The sequence below is a fragment of the Clupea harengus genome, chromosome 18 (genome assembly GCF_900700415.2).
Source record: "Clupea harengus chromosome 18, Ch_v2.0.2, whole genome shotgun sequence".
Lineage (NCBI taxonomy): Eukaryota > Metazoa > Chordata > Actinopteri > Clupeiformes > Clupeidae > Clupea > Clupea harengus.
The window spans coordinates 2,139,624-2,157,205 of record NC_045169.1 but is presented as its reverse complement, the minus strand read 5'-3'; the positions used below and the strand labels follow the sequence as shown (position 1 = coordinate 2,157,205).

Here is a 17,582-nt window from a genome sequence, read left to right as displayed (position 1 = left end):
ACGTTTGAGAGTGAATGAGAGAGGAAGAAGAAAGGGGCGCTAGGGCGCGAGAGGGTGAGAGGGCACGAGGTGAGGAGGGCAGGGTGCCATTGAGTTTAATGAGTGGGAAAGATGCAGTAAGGCCCCTCCGCTGGCGTCATGCTGCCCGGAATAACTGGCCCGCAAGTGGAAGGAGACGTATTCATAATATTATCGTTTTTCAAGACAGCCGTGTCTCCAGGTTACAGATATTTCAAACTGCCTGAAAATACAAAACCACTTGAGTGAAGGACACTGGCCTTGGCACTATAAATGAGCCCACAGGCCTCGTCTCATGTGGTTTATCAGCCCATGATAATATGCTCTCGTATATGTTCAAATTGTCCTTATCAGCACCTGCTTCTAGAAGAATGGATCTACCTTTCGGTTAGCACACAAGAGGCTGGCTAGGAGAGGGCAGAGAAGGGATGGACACTGAAAAAGAAAAAGGGAGAAGACATATTGCAGTATACATGTACTTTTACCACATACATACCATACCTGCACGTGCCCAAATTATTTATTATTATTTAATATTCTATCTTGTAAAACATTTCTCTTTTATTCTTGTTTTTGCTATTTTGTTGTTATGTTATGTGTTTTATGGCCTATGCACCAACCACCAAGATAATTTCCTGTATGTGTAAATATACTTGGCCATTAAAAGAATTCTGATTCTGATCACATGGATAGTGTTAAATATAGAACACGCGAGGAAATAAACAACAAACAAATCACAATTACATACATCTCAATGATAACGGCCTGACAAAATAATGTAATTACACTGAGCCTTGAGCCAATAACCGACATTTAGTGCCCGAGAAAGAAGGGAGTCAGTGAGAGATGGCATGATGAAAGTCATCTGCTTGAATACACTAAAGTGACAAGTTAACCACTTCGAGAGAAACCGCTAATAAGAGCTGGCACCATGTGTCTCAAATGTTGTAATACACAAACACACTTGAATTCTCACCCCTACACCCACTTGACTTCCAAACAGTCCAAACAGACTCGTATCTAAGATGTAGAGTTCACTTCCAAAATTGAAAAAAAAAAATACTGACAGTTTGGCCCATATGAACAGTTTATTACCATAAAATCATATAAACACAACCCCTTTCTTTCGTGTCCATATGATTAAAACACGCCAGAGACTCAGTAGTTGTAGACACATTAGGCAAGAGACATAGTACATTGTTTCTGTCTTCGACAACATCTCAAAAGCCATATTTTCTTTCGTATTAAAATCTGATGGGAATCTTAGACAAACTGGTATGTTAAAGTATGTCCTAACATCTTGCAAAACAACAGAAGCAACTTATGAATGCCTCATCCTAGGTCCAGTGGCGCTCATTTTTTGAAGAAAAGGGAGAGGGGAAACACTGCCCTGTGGAGAAAAAAAGAGAGAAAAGGTCTAACTTCAGATCTTCATTTTGCACTTTAACATCTACCCACAAGATCACGGACACAGGGGCACACTCATGAACATTATGGCCTTTACCTGGCCAGCCGAGTCACTAAGTTAGGGTTGTCCTCTTCTGGTGATTTTTGTTCGGATACATCTGGTGCAGTCTGCTCCACTGAACCACGAGGCAGCCCTGTAATGTGAATGGTGAGACAGCTCTGTAATGTGAATGGTGTAGTGGTGAGACAGCTCTGTAATGTGAATGGAGAGTGAGACAGCTCTGTAATGTGAATGGTGAGACAGCTCTGTAATGTGAATGGTGTAGTGGTGAGACAGCTCTGTAATGTGAATGGTGAGACAGCTCTGTAATGTGAATGGTGAGACAGCTCTGTAATGTGAATGGTGTAGTGGTGAGACAGCTCTGTAATGTGAATGGTGAGTGAGACAGCTCTGTAATGTGAATGGTGTAGTGGTGAGTGAGACAGCTCTGTAATGTGAATGGTGAGACAGCTCTGTAATGTGAATGGTGAGACAGGTCTGTAATGTGAATGGTGTAGTGGTGAGACAGCTCTGTAATGTGAATGGTGAGTGAGACAGCTCTGTAATGTGAATGGTGTAGTGGAGAGAGAGACAGCTCTGTAATGTGAATGGTGTAGTGGGGAGAGAGACAGCTCTGTAATGTGAATGGTGAGACAGCTCTGTAATGTGAATGGTGAGACAGCTCTGTAATGTGAATGGTGAGACAGCTCTGTAATGTGAATGGTGTAGTGGTGAGACAGCTCTGTAATGTGAATGGTGTAGTGGAGAGTGAGACAGCTCTGTAATGTGAATGGTGAGAGAGACAGCTCTGTAATGTGAATGGTGTAGTGGTGAGTGAGACAGCTCTGTAATGTGAATGGTGTAGTGGAGAGAGAGACAGCTCTGTAATGTGAATGGTGTAGTGGTGAGACAGCTCTGTAATGTGAATGGTGAGTGAGACAGCTCTGTAATGTGAATGGTGAGACAGCTCTGTAATGTGAATGGTGTAGTGGTGAGACAGCTCTGTAATGTGAATAGTGTAGTGGAGAGTGAGACAGCTCTGTAATGTGAATGGTGTAGTGGAGAGTGAGACAGCTCTGTAATGTGAATGGTGTAGTGGTGAGACAGCTCTGTAATGTGAATGGTAAGAGAGACAGCTCTGTAATGTGAATGGTGAGACAGCTCTGTAATGTGAATGGAGAGAGAGACAGCTCTGTAATGTGAATGGAGTAGTGGAGAGAGAGACAGCTCTGTAATGTGAATGGTGAGACAGCTCTGTAATGTGAATGGCTATATATAGGCATATACTATATATACTGATAAAATGGATAAAAATTGCAGCTAGTTAGTATCTTTTATAGTTCAAGGCGTTTTTAAAATGTCTTAATTTGTCCTCAAACCATTTAGATAGACTATGCTATGCTATGCTATGCTATGCTATGCAAACCCAAATAATGGTATGATAAAACACTTCTGCCCTACTCATGTAATATTCAACCTGTGAGAAGTTGGATTTCTCAGGCTGCAATATGTTTCTTTACCTTCTGGACGTTGTTCATCTTGTGTGCTGTTCAGACACTCTTCCAATCCAGCATTTACCTGGCAGATAGACAGAGAGATGGGGAGAGTGAGTATGCAGTAAGCATATATATCCTAAGCACTGAGAAACTACCAAATGTACTGACTGATTAACTGACTGATCAATTATTTAAATTGATCAAAAGAAATGCTGAAGCATTTGTGGGAAGTTTGGAAAGGCTCAAAATATGTGTGTGTGTGTGAGAGAGAGAGGGAGAGACAGAGAGCGAGAGAGAGAAGGCGGTTAAGCGACACACATACTTCTGCACATTTGAACATGTGCGGCATATCACCTTCTCTAAAAATATATGAATCTTTCCCAGCTTTATTTTTAATCTGATGCTATAATTAACATAATCATGCCAGTTATTGCGCCTTACTGGGCTAATGTGTCAGTTTGAGTGCCCTGCAGCGCCAATAAAGCATGATTTAGAACTGAGACACACACTCAAAACCTTACCTTACTGTCATACACTATTTCTTCTGCCTCATCAGCTCGCTCTGGAGAGTCCCTGAGAAATAAAGAGAGAGAGCAAGAGAGATAGAGAAAGAAAGAGAGAGAGAGAGAGAGAGGGGGATAGAGAGAGAGACAGAGAGGGGGGGGGGGGAGAGAGACAGAGACAGAGGGCGAGATGTACTATTTCAGTGGACTTATTTTTGTCTCACTCCTATTATGAGTCAGGATTTATCTGTGTTAAATTGTGTGCTCATTAATTGCTTTGGAAGCACGACCGTGCTTTACGCAGGAGAGGCAGAGAACATTCAAGAAAGAGAAACAAACAAAAAAAAAAAGGGGGAAGAGGAGCGAGGTGTCTTGATTTGTCGGCTCCAGACTGACACGTCCCATTCCTGTTGCCATTTCCAGCACATTGAATAAGAAAACAAAGCGCCCAGCACGGGCACGTCTGCAATCTCACAGCCCAACTCCCACAGACTCACACACTCGCAGAACACTACATGTGGAAGGCCCTATTTGTGAGGGGAGCAAGCTCTTGTCTGAATCACTGTAAAGCAGTGGGCCAGAACAGCCTATAAGTGACTGCCTCAGGAGCAAGGGCTCCCCTGTCCCCTCACTGGACTTCCACTTCACGCCTGAGTGGACGTGTGCAACAGGAGCTTTTCTAGGAACTAAATTATTATCTGGTGAATTAGAGTGGATAAAGTAGAGCCCAGAGGCCCAGTCAGCCTGTTTCATAACAGGGTCATATGACAGAGACCGACACCATTGTAGTCACAGGACACTCTGAGAATGAAGACTGAAAATGAGGAAGATCAAAACAAGGAATAAGGAACAAGGGTGATGCTCACACACAAGGTGAGAGGAAAACCTCCCTCCCCACCAAACACACTCACACACACACAGAGCACAAATGGTACTCACTGATGGCAGCTTTGTTGGTTGTGTGGATCTGTGCTGGGTTGTAGAAGGGCGCTCTCTGGTGGCTGTTCCTTCTTACTGTGTTTCCTTGGTCTGCAAGGGCTAGAGGGGCATGGAGACGCATCCTGTTTTGAGTCCTATTGAGCAGAGGAGACAATAGTTCATATATATATGTATATATAGTTTTCTCATTATATGTTATTGCACACACTTAAAGTGTAAGTTAATCCCTAAAAAGTGGGCAAGGGGCTGAGAGGGGTGGCAGAGTGGGGCCGGGCAGGGGGGCATGAACTCCTGTGAATGATGAGTCTCGATCAGCAAATGAAATGAATTAGAAGGCAACAAATGAATTTCTTGATGTACGTATGGTATGTACCATCTGGTTGGCCTTACAAAGTCCAGGACTGATTTAAAACAGAAGATGCCGTTTTGAGCCATTTTCAACCCACAATAGTGAGTTTTTGTAAAAAAAAAATATTTTTGCCAATATGAACATCAGCATTCATGACAGTACAGTCAAATAATTCAGTTTACAGCTAAACATATAGAAAACTAACTGAGGAAAAACAGGAAAAACTTACAGTGACATCCCAGTCCCCCGTTTTCTTGCCTGCTTAGTAAAAGCACAACAGAAAAGACATGACTGATGGATGTGACTGTTTGTTCAGTCTTTGGGAGGAGAGCAAGGCGGAGGCTAGTGTTTCCTACCTGTATGTCCGTGGCTGTGAAGACGTGGTTCCACATACAGCGTGATGAGGTAGGGGTATGGAGACAGCTTTATGCTATTCAGTTCAAAGCGTAGTTTTGACACTCGCTCCCATCTGCACTTATCTATTTCATAATATCAAAAGTTTGATTTTGTCCAGAGGAAACCACAGTGCCTACCGATGTATCATCTAATACTGAGAAAACAATCACTGCACATTGGCAAGGAAACAAAACTACACAACAATAAAAGATGCTACTGATTAGCAAGTAGAGAATATGTTTAATCTCTAACTCAGTTAATCTCTTTCATATAAAATTGTAATCTAAAAAATACTACCACTCCTATCCTTACAGGGAATGACATTGAAGTGTTTAGTTGCAAATGGTTGAAGGGTATCCAAACTGGCAAGAACAATGCGAATGGCATCCTACAAGACAGTAATGAAGATTTTAAAGCAAGCGATGAAAGAAATGTATGGCAACTGTTTACTTCATTTTGTATGGTGTCATGTCTGGTTTGAGGACAGCATATCCCTGCTCATCAATACCTTACCTCTAGCTCCTCATTCACAAAATCATCATACGTCATGTCCTCGCCACTAAGAGAAAATGGAAAACACAAGTATAATTTATTTGTATTTATCCTTCCTACCAAAAAAAACAAACTACATACCCCCTGGCTCCCTTGCCTGTAGTTGCCACCACGAGTGATCTTGAACTTGAATATGCGTCGACCGGCCTGAAAGAACCTGGTCTCTGGGACCGGGAATGAGAAGGCCTGCACTGGCATGAGGGTACTGCTGTACAGATACACGGAACACCAAGACCAGAAAACAAATTATACTTCAAATAGTTTTGGGGAAAATACTTCAAGTAGTTTTGTTGATCATAATAATCACAGTCATAACCTAACGGAATATCTATGCCAAGCTACTTGGTCTCTGACTCGCTAAAGAGGTCCAAGTGTGTTCATTACAATAATAATGTCTGTGCTTCAGTAGGTAGAACAACATTTGACACTTAACAGTTAAGTCACAACATTTGTGATGAATGTATTCAAATTCCATGATGATGTTATTCATAGTAGCCATTTATGCCAGTAATGAGGATGACAGTAGTCTCAGTTGTATGTCCTACCCGCCATATACATATGAAAATACATACATTTATACCACATCATATGATAGTTTCGCACTCTAAGATATCAATACCACATGATAGCTGAGGTAAGTGCTATTAATTTATGATAGTCAACGTGTTTGTTACCCATATCTAACATGTATGTTGAACCAGTCACTAGCTATAACAGGCATTAAGGTCATACAATTTTCCTTGCAAGCTATCTTAAGTTAACTTTAGCTAGCATGCCATAACCTTACAATCTTTCAACACAAGTAGCTACCTCAGTTAGCTGTTAAAGTTGAATATTTAACACCTACATGTAAAAAGTAGCAAAGTTAGAAATATTATCGAGGTAGCCCACACCGTATAATGGTGCACGAAGTTAAGGATAATTACTGTGAAATGTCTTCGTTTAACACTTTGCTACAGCAACACTGACAAACCACACTAAGTACAATATATTTAGAAATAATATTTTTCCTCAAACCGCAGGTCGTTTTCGACTTCCCGCCTCCCCGCTCTTTTCAGAAGTTGCATTGGTTAAAACGATATCCAATCAACAACCAGTCTATGCTGGCTCCGTGTCGGGATTGGTTTGTCTCGGGTTCAGTCCCACCTACCTTGTTCGTGTCACATGATCTAGCAAATTCACGCATGGCTGTGGTGGTGAGCAAGTTTATAGAAATGAGCACAACAAGAAGCTGATGCATGAAGAAAAAATACAAAGTAAGTTTAAAGACATTACAATTGCAAACGTGCGAGATGGTACATATACATACTGGACTTAATTACTAAAATAGTGTAGGGTAGGTAACGTCAGAATAACAGTTTTATTCGAGGTAAACTGAACGGCCTACTTCCCCGGATACCTACTATCTGTACGACGTGAACTTACATCTAACCTACTATAGGTCCGTTTGGTTAAAAAGCAGTAGAAGGGTATGTAGAGTGGCAGTGTATTTTGACATTCTGTTGGTAAATCTTGCCTGTCTGATCCCATATGGAGGAACGTTATAGGCTACTTCTTTCTGACTCCTCTAGTGTAGCCTCTTGATCACATGTTTATATTTAAGATAACTAATGTAGGCTATGTGTTGTGTGGCTGTCACACACAAATAGTAAATATTCTGCTTAATCACCCTTTTGTTCACAGATGTCTGACCATCAGCGTTCAGTTATGCTGAACACAGGTTCCCAGATGCCCCTTGTAGGCCTGGGCACATTTAAACTCCGTGGCATAGAGAACATAATGCTGACTGTGGATGCAGCTCTTGCTGCAGGTTATCGTCATTTCGATACAGCTGCTGTGTACCGCAACGAAGTGGAGATAGGAAAGGCACTCCGTGAACTGCTGCCAAAGCATGGGCTTTCGCGGGCTGATATTTTTGTCACCAGCAAGCTGGGGCCTCGAGACCAAGGCCACATGACTCCTGAAGCCTGTCAGCGCAGCCTGGATCAACTGGGACTGGAGTATATTGATTTGTTCTTGGTACACTGGCCTGGCACACAAGGCTTACGCGTGGAGGACCCACAGAACAGTGCTAATCGTGCGCAAAGTTGGATGGCCCTGGAGGAATTCCATAGCTGTGGAAAGTTCCGGGCCATAGGGGTATCAAACTACACCGTACGCCACCTTGAGGAGTTGCTGGCAAGCTGCAAGGTGGCTCCTGCAGTCCTCCAGGTAGAGTTCCATCCCAGGCTCGTCCAGGGAGAACTGAGGGCTCTGTGTGCCCAGAGGGAAGTGTGCTTCCAGGCCTACTCTTCACTGGGCACAGGGGCACTACTCTCAGACCCTGCAGTGCTGGAGGTGGCCAAAGGGTGCGGGAGGACGGGAGCTCAGGTGCTGCTGAGGTGGGCAGTACAGCAAGGCGTACCTGTGCTGCCCAAATCGTGTAATCCCAGCAGGGTGCAGGAGAACGGGCAGCTGTTTGACTTTGAGCTGACTCAGGAGGACATGGAGAAACTGACTGGCCTGGACAAGGGGCTGAGGTTCTGTTGGGATCCGACTTCTGTGGCATAGAGAGAGCAAACATTCTCAAATAAGATTTTAAGTCAAAACTTGATGTACGGTATGAACTGTTTGCACACAAACTACTAAATGTGTCCAATAATGAGCCAGTCTTAACAGTCTGATGATCCGATGACGGCACTATGAGATGCATGAACTGACAGTATGTGATGCAGAAAATGAATAGGATTTCATCCATATTTATTACACATTGATTTATTTTTGTCCTTCATCAGTGCAGCCCATTGTCATAATGCCTTCTAGATTTACGTTAAGTTTTTGTGCTGCCAGTAATTGGAAAACTAAATTCCTCAGATGCTTTTCATTTCATGTCATTTATTTATTATACATAAGACCAACAGTGGTTTAAAAACACGATAAGGCATATTTACAACTTTTGTTACAGAATTCAAAAACATGAAAATTAGCTCACAAAACGGGTTTAAAATTCCCCACTTAAAACATAATATACTTAGCAAGTGCTTCAAGTAATGTCTGAGGTCTTTTTATTTACAAGAGTCCACCTGAGAAGGCCCTTTGAATGTAGTCTTGATCTTCCTGCTCAGGTGCTCTCAAATCACACAGCCCTCATAGCATAAGGTAGAAATGTAGGCCTAGATGTTCTAACAAAGGGCCTCTTGTAATGCAACAGGTATCATATATATTGAATCCAAAGTTGTGCATGCCAGAGTGAGTGAAAAGGAAACCTGCACTGACAAAGCAAAGAAAAAAGCCCAAATTCTCCAGATGTTTTTCCTACAGCCTACTCCAATCTCTCCCACAGTTCTGAGGACAGATGAAACACTTTGGTAGATAACGTATACTTTAAAATCATGTTCCTTAGATCTGGTACTAAAACAATGTGTTTACATATAAAATTACTGTGTAGAAAACATGTTCTGTGACCCTGTTTTTGACGATTCACCTTATTTTCAATTAATATTATTAAAATACCACTATGTACAGAAGTAGGCTATAGGCCTAGAATATGACTCTCACCTCAATTAATAGTGCATTCAGAATAAACACAATTTACAAAAGTAGTTTCCTTGATTTGTGAGTGTATTTTAGTGTGAATGTATGAAAAACTTTTTCAAATAAGAAAAGTGTAGGTAAATAAAAATGCTCCAGAGGCACTGGCGAAGATTCACAATGAAAATCTCTTATCAAATATCTGACTTCATTCCCCTGTTCATCAATGTTGGTATATGTAAGGGATAATGTCAGTCAGTATAGGAAAATAAGTCAGGACAGGACAATCATAACGGTGGAAACCCATGACAGCGACGCGATACGCTTCCATCGCTTTGAGTGGGCGTGTTGTAGCGTGTGGAAATATCATTTTCAAACCGTCAGAGACGACACCAAACAATCTGATTGGCCGCTGCCGGGAAAAATCGCTCCTCATTTGCATAGGATTCAACATTTGCCAACTTTTATCGGTCACGTCACAATGGATTGGCTCCCGTTGAAATGCATGGGATTAGAATATCGTGTCGCTCGTAACGGTGTCATGGGTTTGCACCGTAAGACATGACCCCGATGCACAGTGGAGTACATACAGTTACAAATATATACTGTTCTGGGCCCATATCTTCAAAGCATTTGATCTTACTACTGAGAGTACTCCTCAGTCGCAATGAAAGTTTCTAACTAAACATTTTCTCATAAATTCTATTCACAAAGCTGCTGAGACCAACTTTTACTAAGGAAAAGTGAGAACTCCTAAGTTAAGAGAGAGACTGCCTCACAGATGTTGTAAGGGAGGAGACAAATCACTGACGGGAAAATGAATGGGGGGCTCGTTACTATTGTTGAAAATGGCATAACTGACGTTTCGCCTTCCCTGCATGTTTTGTTTTTTTTCTGTTGCAATAGCAGCACCACCAAATGTGATGCATGCTCAGTGAGCCAGTCAGCAAAGAATAGTCTTTTTTAGCCTTATTTGACCGGTTGGCGAATCAGATATCAGATTTAAACGTGGATTCACATGATGTACTTTTAATGTCTGGTTGACCATCCTATGTGGAGTTATGAATCGCTCCCCATTAATTTAGATAAGAGCCTGATCTTGTTTGCCTGAAATAGCCATAGGTGCCCGGAGGCGTTTCCAAGATGGCTGCTGAGTGGCGAGACTACCCTATAAAGACTTTGCTTGCTTACAATGACCCTGTGATTGGTTAATGTGTGGCCGGTCTGTGCCACTGAGTAGGCATGTGCTTCATGGCCTATCCCAAAAATGATAAATAAATAAACAGGCCTAAATATTTGACAGGCTACAAATTAAATGGAACACACTGCCCACAGAGTATCTTATGATGACACCTTTGCGTAAACAGTTAATTTGTACAACAAAACGTTCCATTGAATTTAATTTCAGCACTGAGTCAGTTGTTTTGGTTTGTAACGTATTGCATTTCTTATTATTTCCTCGCAATTGAGACGGTATCTTTTCAGTAATTCTGCATCTGCTTTCAAAAACATTGTAATGTGGAATGATACTAACTGTTGTTTTACGTTTGTTTGGGAGTTGCTCTTTTTTCGGCCTTACACCACGACTCCTGACAGTAGTTTCACTGTCACAGACGAATGTCCAGTATTGGAGTTTTGTTTGAGTTGTGGCGTGCTCCCATCATCGTGATCGTTTGGTGTGAAGTGCTTATTATAGCTGACGTTTCCGATAAAATCAACCGTGTTTAATATTATCATAAGGTTTTAGTCTAGGCTCATACTAATAGTGACGTGGACATTGTCAGCAACCAATAGGTGAACTCTCTCCAGCACTAAACAGGAAGCAGCAACGCAGGTACAGGAACATCTGTGGCGGATAGATAGACATAGAAGAGACTCCGGGGAGTGAGCAAGAGTGTCTCTTTGACGTGTCTTCCTAAAAGCTGCTTTTGTTTCTGCTCCATTGTTCAACAGTTTATTTTCTTGTACATTTCCACCAGGAGAATGATGGGAGATAATCTCGAAAGGAATGGAGTTGCAGTCTTGCAAATAGTGACCCTGCAAGTCTTTGCAAAATCATAGTCTGTGTCTAAACACTAGATATGAGAGGGTGTCAAACGTAAGTCTTTTAAAAGTCTTCTAGTGTATGGTCGACTGCTTCTTAGTTCTCCCAGACATAGTGCTACTTTTAGCACTAAGGGACTTTAAATTACTCTAGGAGTGCAAAAGTTAGCGCTTAACTTGCACTTCAGCAGTTACATTCCTGCACTTCTTTTTCCTTTCTAGGTCGTTTTTCTGATTCTTATGTAAAGTAGTATTTATTGTTACACCATGTTCTTTATTGCTCTTAGCTTGACTGTTCTCTCCATTGTACGTCGCTTTGGACAAAAGCGTCTGCTAAATGACTAAATGTAAAATGTTTGTTAGTGGTTTTCCCCATTGCTTTGGAAGATTGTTTAGTATAGGCACTTGAAGAACAGAAAATTCAGAGTCAAATGTGAATTGGCCAAATTATTGCGGTCTTACAAATCAACATCAGATGGAATAATGCCCAACAGTTCTCCTGGTCCACGCATAGTTTGCTCCCTAGATAATAAGACCATTCTAATCCTTTCCCCAACTTTTCAGCCATGCTTGCGTAGTAAGCACTATTGTAAAAGTAGCAGTTTCTGAATCCACACCTCTCCACAAGTCTTCCAATAGATCGTTGCAGGATCAACTATGTTTTTAATCCTTACTGCTCCTGTCAATGCCTCAATCTGTCCTTGCATGGTGTGTGCATTAAGTTCAGGAGGCATGAAAAGAGCTGTGGAAGGTCTGTCTGAGTGGCAAGGTGTAGGGCCTTACGCTGGGAGATAGTGTATAGAGGTTTCTCTGAGATTTCAGTGCCTTCGCTGGTGGCCTACTCCTTCCCCTCTGGCCATGGTTGCGCTCATCCTCATCCTCATTCAGCGGTGAAGGTCTCTGAGTCCGTGATGCTTGCATCCCCGTCTGTCTCTTTGTGGCTCCAGAAGGAGGGAAACCAGCTGGAGGATTTTCGCATCTGCCGGGCTGACCCTGCGCTCCGTACCCGCCTCATGTCCTGGGGGGTTAAAGGTCACACTTAACCTTCTGTTGTTCGTCTCCTTATTCACACTAGCCTGTAGTATAGTTTATTACATGTTACTATATGTGTATTATATGTTATATGTAGTATTAGTATTAGTATTATATGTATAGGTTGTTATATGTTTTAGCATATTGTATTGTATATTTATCTTGTATATTATTTAGTAAGGTTATTATATGTTATTACATGTAAATTATGTTCAGAGTACTTGTACAGAGTGTATGTCATGTTATGTTATGTTTGCTATGTTATGCTATGGTAGGTTGTTGTGTGGTGCCTTGTCCTAAGAATTTCAGTGCCCAGTCTGACCCTGTGTCATTCTGTGCATCTGACAATAAAAGACTTGTAACTTGTAAGCCTGGCTCAGTGTTTGTACATTTCACATTTTTAAAGCAGCTAGGTGACTGAGCATAGTCAGCCTTTATTTTATCCAACACATTTTTTTTAACCTTTTTTTTTTTTTTTTTTTTTAAATGGCTAAACCTTACCGCTTTGCTTAGCAGGGTGTCAAACTCATCGCTCATTCTCCTTAGCTGCTGGCCGTACTTTTTGGCAGCCCAGAGGGCAGGGGGAGCTGAGCGGGAGCGACCCCGGAATGGTGTGTCATCGGAGGAAAAACCGCCCTCCTCTCCATGTTCAGATCTTCGAGAGGTCTGGTCTTCAGAGTTAACCCTGTGCCTTGTAGACAGTTTTCCTGTAGGGTGAGAGAGGACAGAACATGGATTCATCCTGTAAACTCCTGAGCACTGCTGTTGTACTCTGCAGCAAAAACATACACAGTTTAAATGGTCTCTTTGGGTGAACTTATTTCAGTGCACAGTGCACATCATAAAAACAGTAACTGACAGTTAAATAGTTTTACTTGGCTAGATATTAAGCCTGCAACTACATCTTTTCGGCAGTGATTATCCTGTATTTTCACAGTAACAGAACATAAAACAAAACCATGCAAGGTGCTGATATGTTAAAGAGGACCTATTATGCTTTTCCGGTCCCTTTGGTGTGTTATATAGCTTTTTCTACATGTAAATAGTCTGCAAAGTTACAAAGCCCAAAGTACATGGCAAAGGGACTAACTATCTGCCATATAAACCACTTTTTTTAAACTGAAACGCCTCGTTGCAAATCCAGCCCCTTTCCTTTGTTACAAGATGATGCCTGGATGACCAATCAGAGGACATTGGGTTTATCGGGAGGGGAGGGGGGATTTAAAACACAGGAGTTCTAGAAGAGCATTTCAGACAGTTGGGAAATAGAGGTGAAGGAAAGATGATGAGGTACAAGGAAAAATTGAGTTTTTGGAACATTGAAGCATGTAAACCTTTTCTAGTAGACCTCAAAAATAAAATTGTGAACATTGAAAATTAATATTATAGGTCCTGTTTAAAACGCACCACTTTGCCCCTGAATCCATTTAATCTGTAGAATCTGTACCCATAATATGAACAAATCAGGTTACAACTGAAAGAATCTGCTGTTCTCCGGCGAATTCGTCAGATGCCCACGCTTGGTTCAAGTTAGCTTGTTCAATATATTACAGAGATGTATATACATTTATACTGTAGAATTAACATATGTGTGTAGGGGAGGGAATGGGTGTGTCTGGAGGTCAGAGGGGAAGTCTAGCTTGACCACGGGCCATATATGGTCATACCAGGTAGATGCTAATATCTTTGCTTCAGCCATCTTGCCGTGGCTGTAGACAAAAGCCAACTAATGTTTCTGGCTCCAAGACACACAAAAGCCAGCAACCAGGTCTGATGGCCCATCAACATACACAAAAGGCCAGGAGCCACCACGATGGCTCTAGCCTGGTGCTATGCAAACTAACTTGTGGGGATTGAATTGACATTTGGTCTTTTAGGTAAAGTTATAGTCTGATATGATATTCACCCAAATCTAACACAACATGTGATGCCTTTACAGCATACCAGAATATACATTATTGATCATTTGTTATATATTGTATATAGTTTTGCATTTGCAGGGACAGTTAGGAATGCAGTTAAAGTAGTCTTGGAATTAAAAACATGACTGTGGTTTGTGGTGTTAGTATATCACTGGGCTTGGCTTCATATTTCTAGTGGAGAGTGGCAATGTGTCCCTAATGCACATCACAGCTGTAAGTGTGACATCATTTGGTCTGGGAACTGGCAGCTGTCAGGATGCCCTCCAAATGATAGGTGCAGAAGTGGATACATGGAGGGTGGGAAAGGGAGTGAATCCACAAATTAGGGTGGATTCAAAACACAACAGCCTTCGTCATTCAGTTCATAAACATCCAAGCTCATGTGCTGCCTTACAGACGTGGGAACGAGATTAACAAATACAGAAAGTGCCTGAGGTCCTTAAAATCCTTTAGAATACCATCTAAAAGCTTGGTATTTCATCTTCTAAAACGTCTGAAACAATATACAGTATATAGGCGACATGGTACCAATATCTACACTCATACAATCACAGAACAAACTCCAGGTGAGCTTACCTGCTTTGTGGCCAGGTATTTGCAGTGTGCCTCCAGAGGGTGGCACCTTTGTGGCCGCTCTTCTGACTCGATCTTCCTCAGGCGTGTCAGAGTCGGAATCAGATATGTGAAACATCAGGGCCATTGGCACATCTTAAAAGGTACACCAAAAAGCAAAACAATCCAAGGATTTGACTTAGACAGAGTTAGAGAAGCATTGGTTAAAATAAAATAAATTAAACGTATGATGAGACTCTCACAAACTTTGTAATACTGAATGTGGCAATACTGAATACTGCAGTATAATAGTGAATCTGCCAACTGTTGTGTGGTTTGTTGTCCTCTAAACTCTGACAGAAGGAATATGCCTGGTAAAAATGGGTACAAATTGTTTTCTACTGTTCCAGCACCTTGGCTGGAACATCGGAGCCTGCGGTGCCACACACAGCCTTAACCAGAAGGATCTTTCAAGTAATGGTTTCAGCCTGCACTATGGAGTGATTTAATTGACTATTAGTTTACTATTACTACTACTATAAGTTTGTCATCATTAAACGTGTTTTGAGGCAAGTCATCCCACAGTAATTTGGTGACGAATGCAACCTAAGGCTGCGTATTACATAACAGGTTTTGTTGTCAGTGAGGCCTGTTCATAGTCAATTATTAGAAGTCCTCATTGAGAACCAGCCTACAGTCTTGGCGGTGCATGGAGCTTTACACCGTAACATTACTTCCTGTTGTTTTCCTAATGGCCAAGTCCAAATGGGTTGTTCACCGTTACACTGTCACTACATGTAACACTTTCCGTGTTAGTTTATCGCTTTGTTGGCGTTATCTTACCAAGTCGACATACTAACTACTGACAGTGGTTTAACAGGAGTCATGAAGTATCGTCCAGACGGAGTAGTAGCCTTCAATCGATATCCAGAGAGCAACTGTGAAAACGCGCCTGGAGTCGGCTACTGACCAAGATTTCTTATTTCATATAGCCCGCTAAAAAAATACCACACTTACCTGATTATTTCAGCGGGTTACAATGATCGTGCGACAATAGCAAGTATTTGACTTATGTTTTTTGCCCTTTCGTTGCTGTTGTTGCTTGGTGTCTCAAGTTGTCCTCCTGTTCTTGCTCAACTGCCTCGGCACTCTGCGCTCAGCCTATCACACAAGTCTTCGCGGAGAGTAGGCTGGTACATCAGCAGCCTGCCTGATGACGTCACTGGGGCGAGTTGGCACTACGTCCTGCGCAGTCTAGTTCCATTAGTACAAGTTTACTTTGCCATACCCAGTCTTTACCTGTAAAACAAATGTACTGTGTCCTGCTGCCATGTTATAGGCTACGCTTACTACATTAACTGCACACTTGTAGGTTAGCAAATCCACTCGTTCCTTACTTCGACTAATATTGATAAAAGATTTGTTTAGAGCATGAAACATTCTACAGAACTATGGCTGCAGGCTAAAGTAGTGCATAATGCCTTCATGTTTATAAAAAATAAAGGTTTTGTTATCGGCAGAATGTAGGCCTAGGCAGTGGTATTACAATAAAATCTGCAACCTGTAAACTATTACATTGTTGTTATAAATATATACACTGGTCAATTATACTACGCACAGAATAGTGACAGTTAATATGGTGACACTTGCTATTGATAAAAATAATGTCCCGTTCCCGAAGAGTCCTTGCTAGTGAAACGTGTGGGAGCCCACCAGGATGTGTAAATGGTGTATGAATGCAAGTCAATTCTTCCACATTTCATTGTACCTATTGCATAATATTCAGTTGCATTTTCTTTGCAAGTCTGTCTTTGCAGTGTAACAAAAGCAGACAGATCATTCAGAGGTCCATGTAACGTTTTTCATGGGTTTCAATGGGTTTGAAAGTTTCATTATCCATAATTTTTTTACTTTGTGTATGCATAATTGTGTATCAGTTTCATGTTTAATTGTTCACTATTCGGTTGCCATTTCAGAATTAGATTTCTGAATAAGAGAAAAACATGAACATGAAAATGTATGTGGACTGTACCATTAGCGCCAGGGGGAGTTGCCTACAGCCAGCCACCGACCCAATGGCGAAGCCACATTATAGCGCATCGAACCATGCAATAATATATCTGCTAACCCGCATGTTAGGCATGAATAAAATGCTAAAATGATAATTGTTGTTATCTTTAATAGGTTAACAATCTGAAATTATACTGGTATGCCCAGGGCCGGTCCTAACTTGTCTAGGGCCCGGGTGTTTTTTTGTTGTTTTTTGCTGGGGGAACCCCATCCAGGGGTCACACAGAATGTGGAATTAATGCTATCAAGCGAAATAAATAAATAAATAATAAAATAAGTATAAAATAAGTTTTAATGGATTACTTAACAGCTTTTATCATTTATCTCACTGTGCTTCTTGCTGGTTCGTGTTTTGACTCCACACTGTATACTATGCAAAATCATTCTAAATCGAGAATTGTTTTAATTCTGGTTGATTGGCATCACCCCACAGCTCTGTCCACCACGATTTCCACCCCTGCCTTAGCTAGGGGCTGCTAGGCTACTCTAGGCCTATGGTTAATCTGAAGTAATAACAACAAAAACAATACGTTGGCCTATGGCTCCGGTCTGTGAGTGGTGTTCATATGTGTCTCCAAAGCCTCCTGGAATAGGTCACTGTGACTGAAAGCAAGCCTGACACATTTCCCCCAGTGACAGGTTGACAACTGCAACGTTTCCCTCTGCACCTGAGGGTCAGGGAGACCAGTGAAGGGGTCTCGTCCAAAGAGATCAGAATTCACTCCATTACTAAATGAGTCAGCTGCAACGTTA

General features: G+C 41.7%; 3 protein-coding genes across 4 annotated transcripts; 1 reads left to right on the top strand and 2 right to left on the bottom strand.

Moving 5' to 3' along the window:
- Nucleotides 1-679: 679 nt before the first annotated feature.
- On the bottom strand, nt 680-6,858 carry LOC105895515 (membrane-anchored junction protein). Of its 2 annotated transcripts, none has more exons than XM_031585168.2 (11): nt 6,718-6,858; nt 5,798-5,908; nt 5,662-5,707; nt 5,461-5,536; nt 5,109-5,231; nt 4,982-5,010; nt 4,404-4,537; nt 3,483-3,534; nt 2,986-3,043; nt 1,523-1,619; nt 680-1,408 (listed from the first exon to the last, which is right to left on the bottom strand). In XM_031585168.2, the coding sequence occupies exons 1-11, from the start codon at nt 6,765-6,767 to the stop codon at nt 1,372-1,374; spliced, it is 813 nt and encodes a 270-aa protein (XP_031441028.1). In that variant the 5' UTR covers nt 6,768-6,858; the 3' UTR covers nt 680-1,371. The 2 variants fall into 2 exon arrangements, with proteins under 2 accessions (XP_031441028.1, XP_012677603.2); XM_012822149.3 differs by having other exon boundaries at nt 5,798-5,905.
- Nucleotides 6,853-9,280, top strand: zgc:101765 (uncharacterized protein LOC450036 homolog). Its single transcript, XM_012822146.3, has 2 exons — nt 6,853-6,956; nt 7,384-9,280. The coding sequence occupies exons 1-2, from the start codon at nt 6,939-6,941 to the stop codon at nt 8,248-8,250; spliced, it is 885 nt and encodes a 294-aa protein (XP_012677600.1). The 5' UTR covers nt 6,853-6,938; the 3' UTR covers nt 8,251-9,280.
- A 2,407-nt stretch (nt 9,281-11,687) lies between these two features.
- Nucleotides 11,688-15,927, bottom strand: badb (BCL2 associated agonist of cell death b). The gene is made up of 4 exons (XM_012822217.3): nt 15,777-15,927; nt 14,784-14,915; nt 12,787-12,992; nt 11,688-12,271 (listed from the first exon to the last, which is right to left on the bottom strand). Exons 2-4 carry the CDS (start codon nt 14,905-14,907, stop codon nt 12,134-12,136), a joined length of 468 nt encoding a protein of 155 aa, XP_012677671.2. The 5' UTR covers nt 14,908-14,915; nt 15,777-15,927; the 3' UTR covers nt 11,688-12,133.
- Nucleotides 15,928-17,582: the final 1,655 nt, after the last annotated feature.

Coding starts and splice junctions, on each gene's coding strand:
- LOC105895515 (XM_031585168.2), bottom strand. CDS start 6,767: ATGCAACTTCTGAAAAGAGCGGGGAGGCGGGAAGTCGAAAACGACCTG. Junction 3,535..4,403: donor AACCAACAAAGCTGCCATCA/GTGAGTACCATT, acceptor TTTATTTCTCAG/GGACTCTCCAGAGCGAGCTG. Junction 1,409..1,522: donor TTAGTGACTCGGCTGGCCAG/GTAAAGGCCATA, acceptor TTTTCTCCACAG/GGCAGTGTTTCCCCTCTCCC.
- badb (XM_012822217.3), bottom strand. CDS start 14,907: ATGGCCCTGATGTTTCACATATCTGATTCCGACTCTGACACGCCTGAG. Junction 12,993..14,783: donor AATACCTGGCCACAAAGCAG/GTAAGCTCACCT, acceptor CTCACCCTACAG/GAAAACTGTCTACAAGGCAC. Junction 12,272..12,786: donor ACACCCTGCTAAGCAAAGCG/GTAAGGTTTAGC, acceptor TTAACCCCCCAG/GACATGAGGCGGGTACGGAG.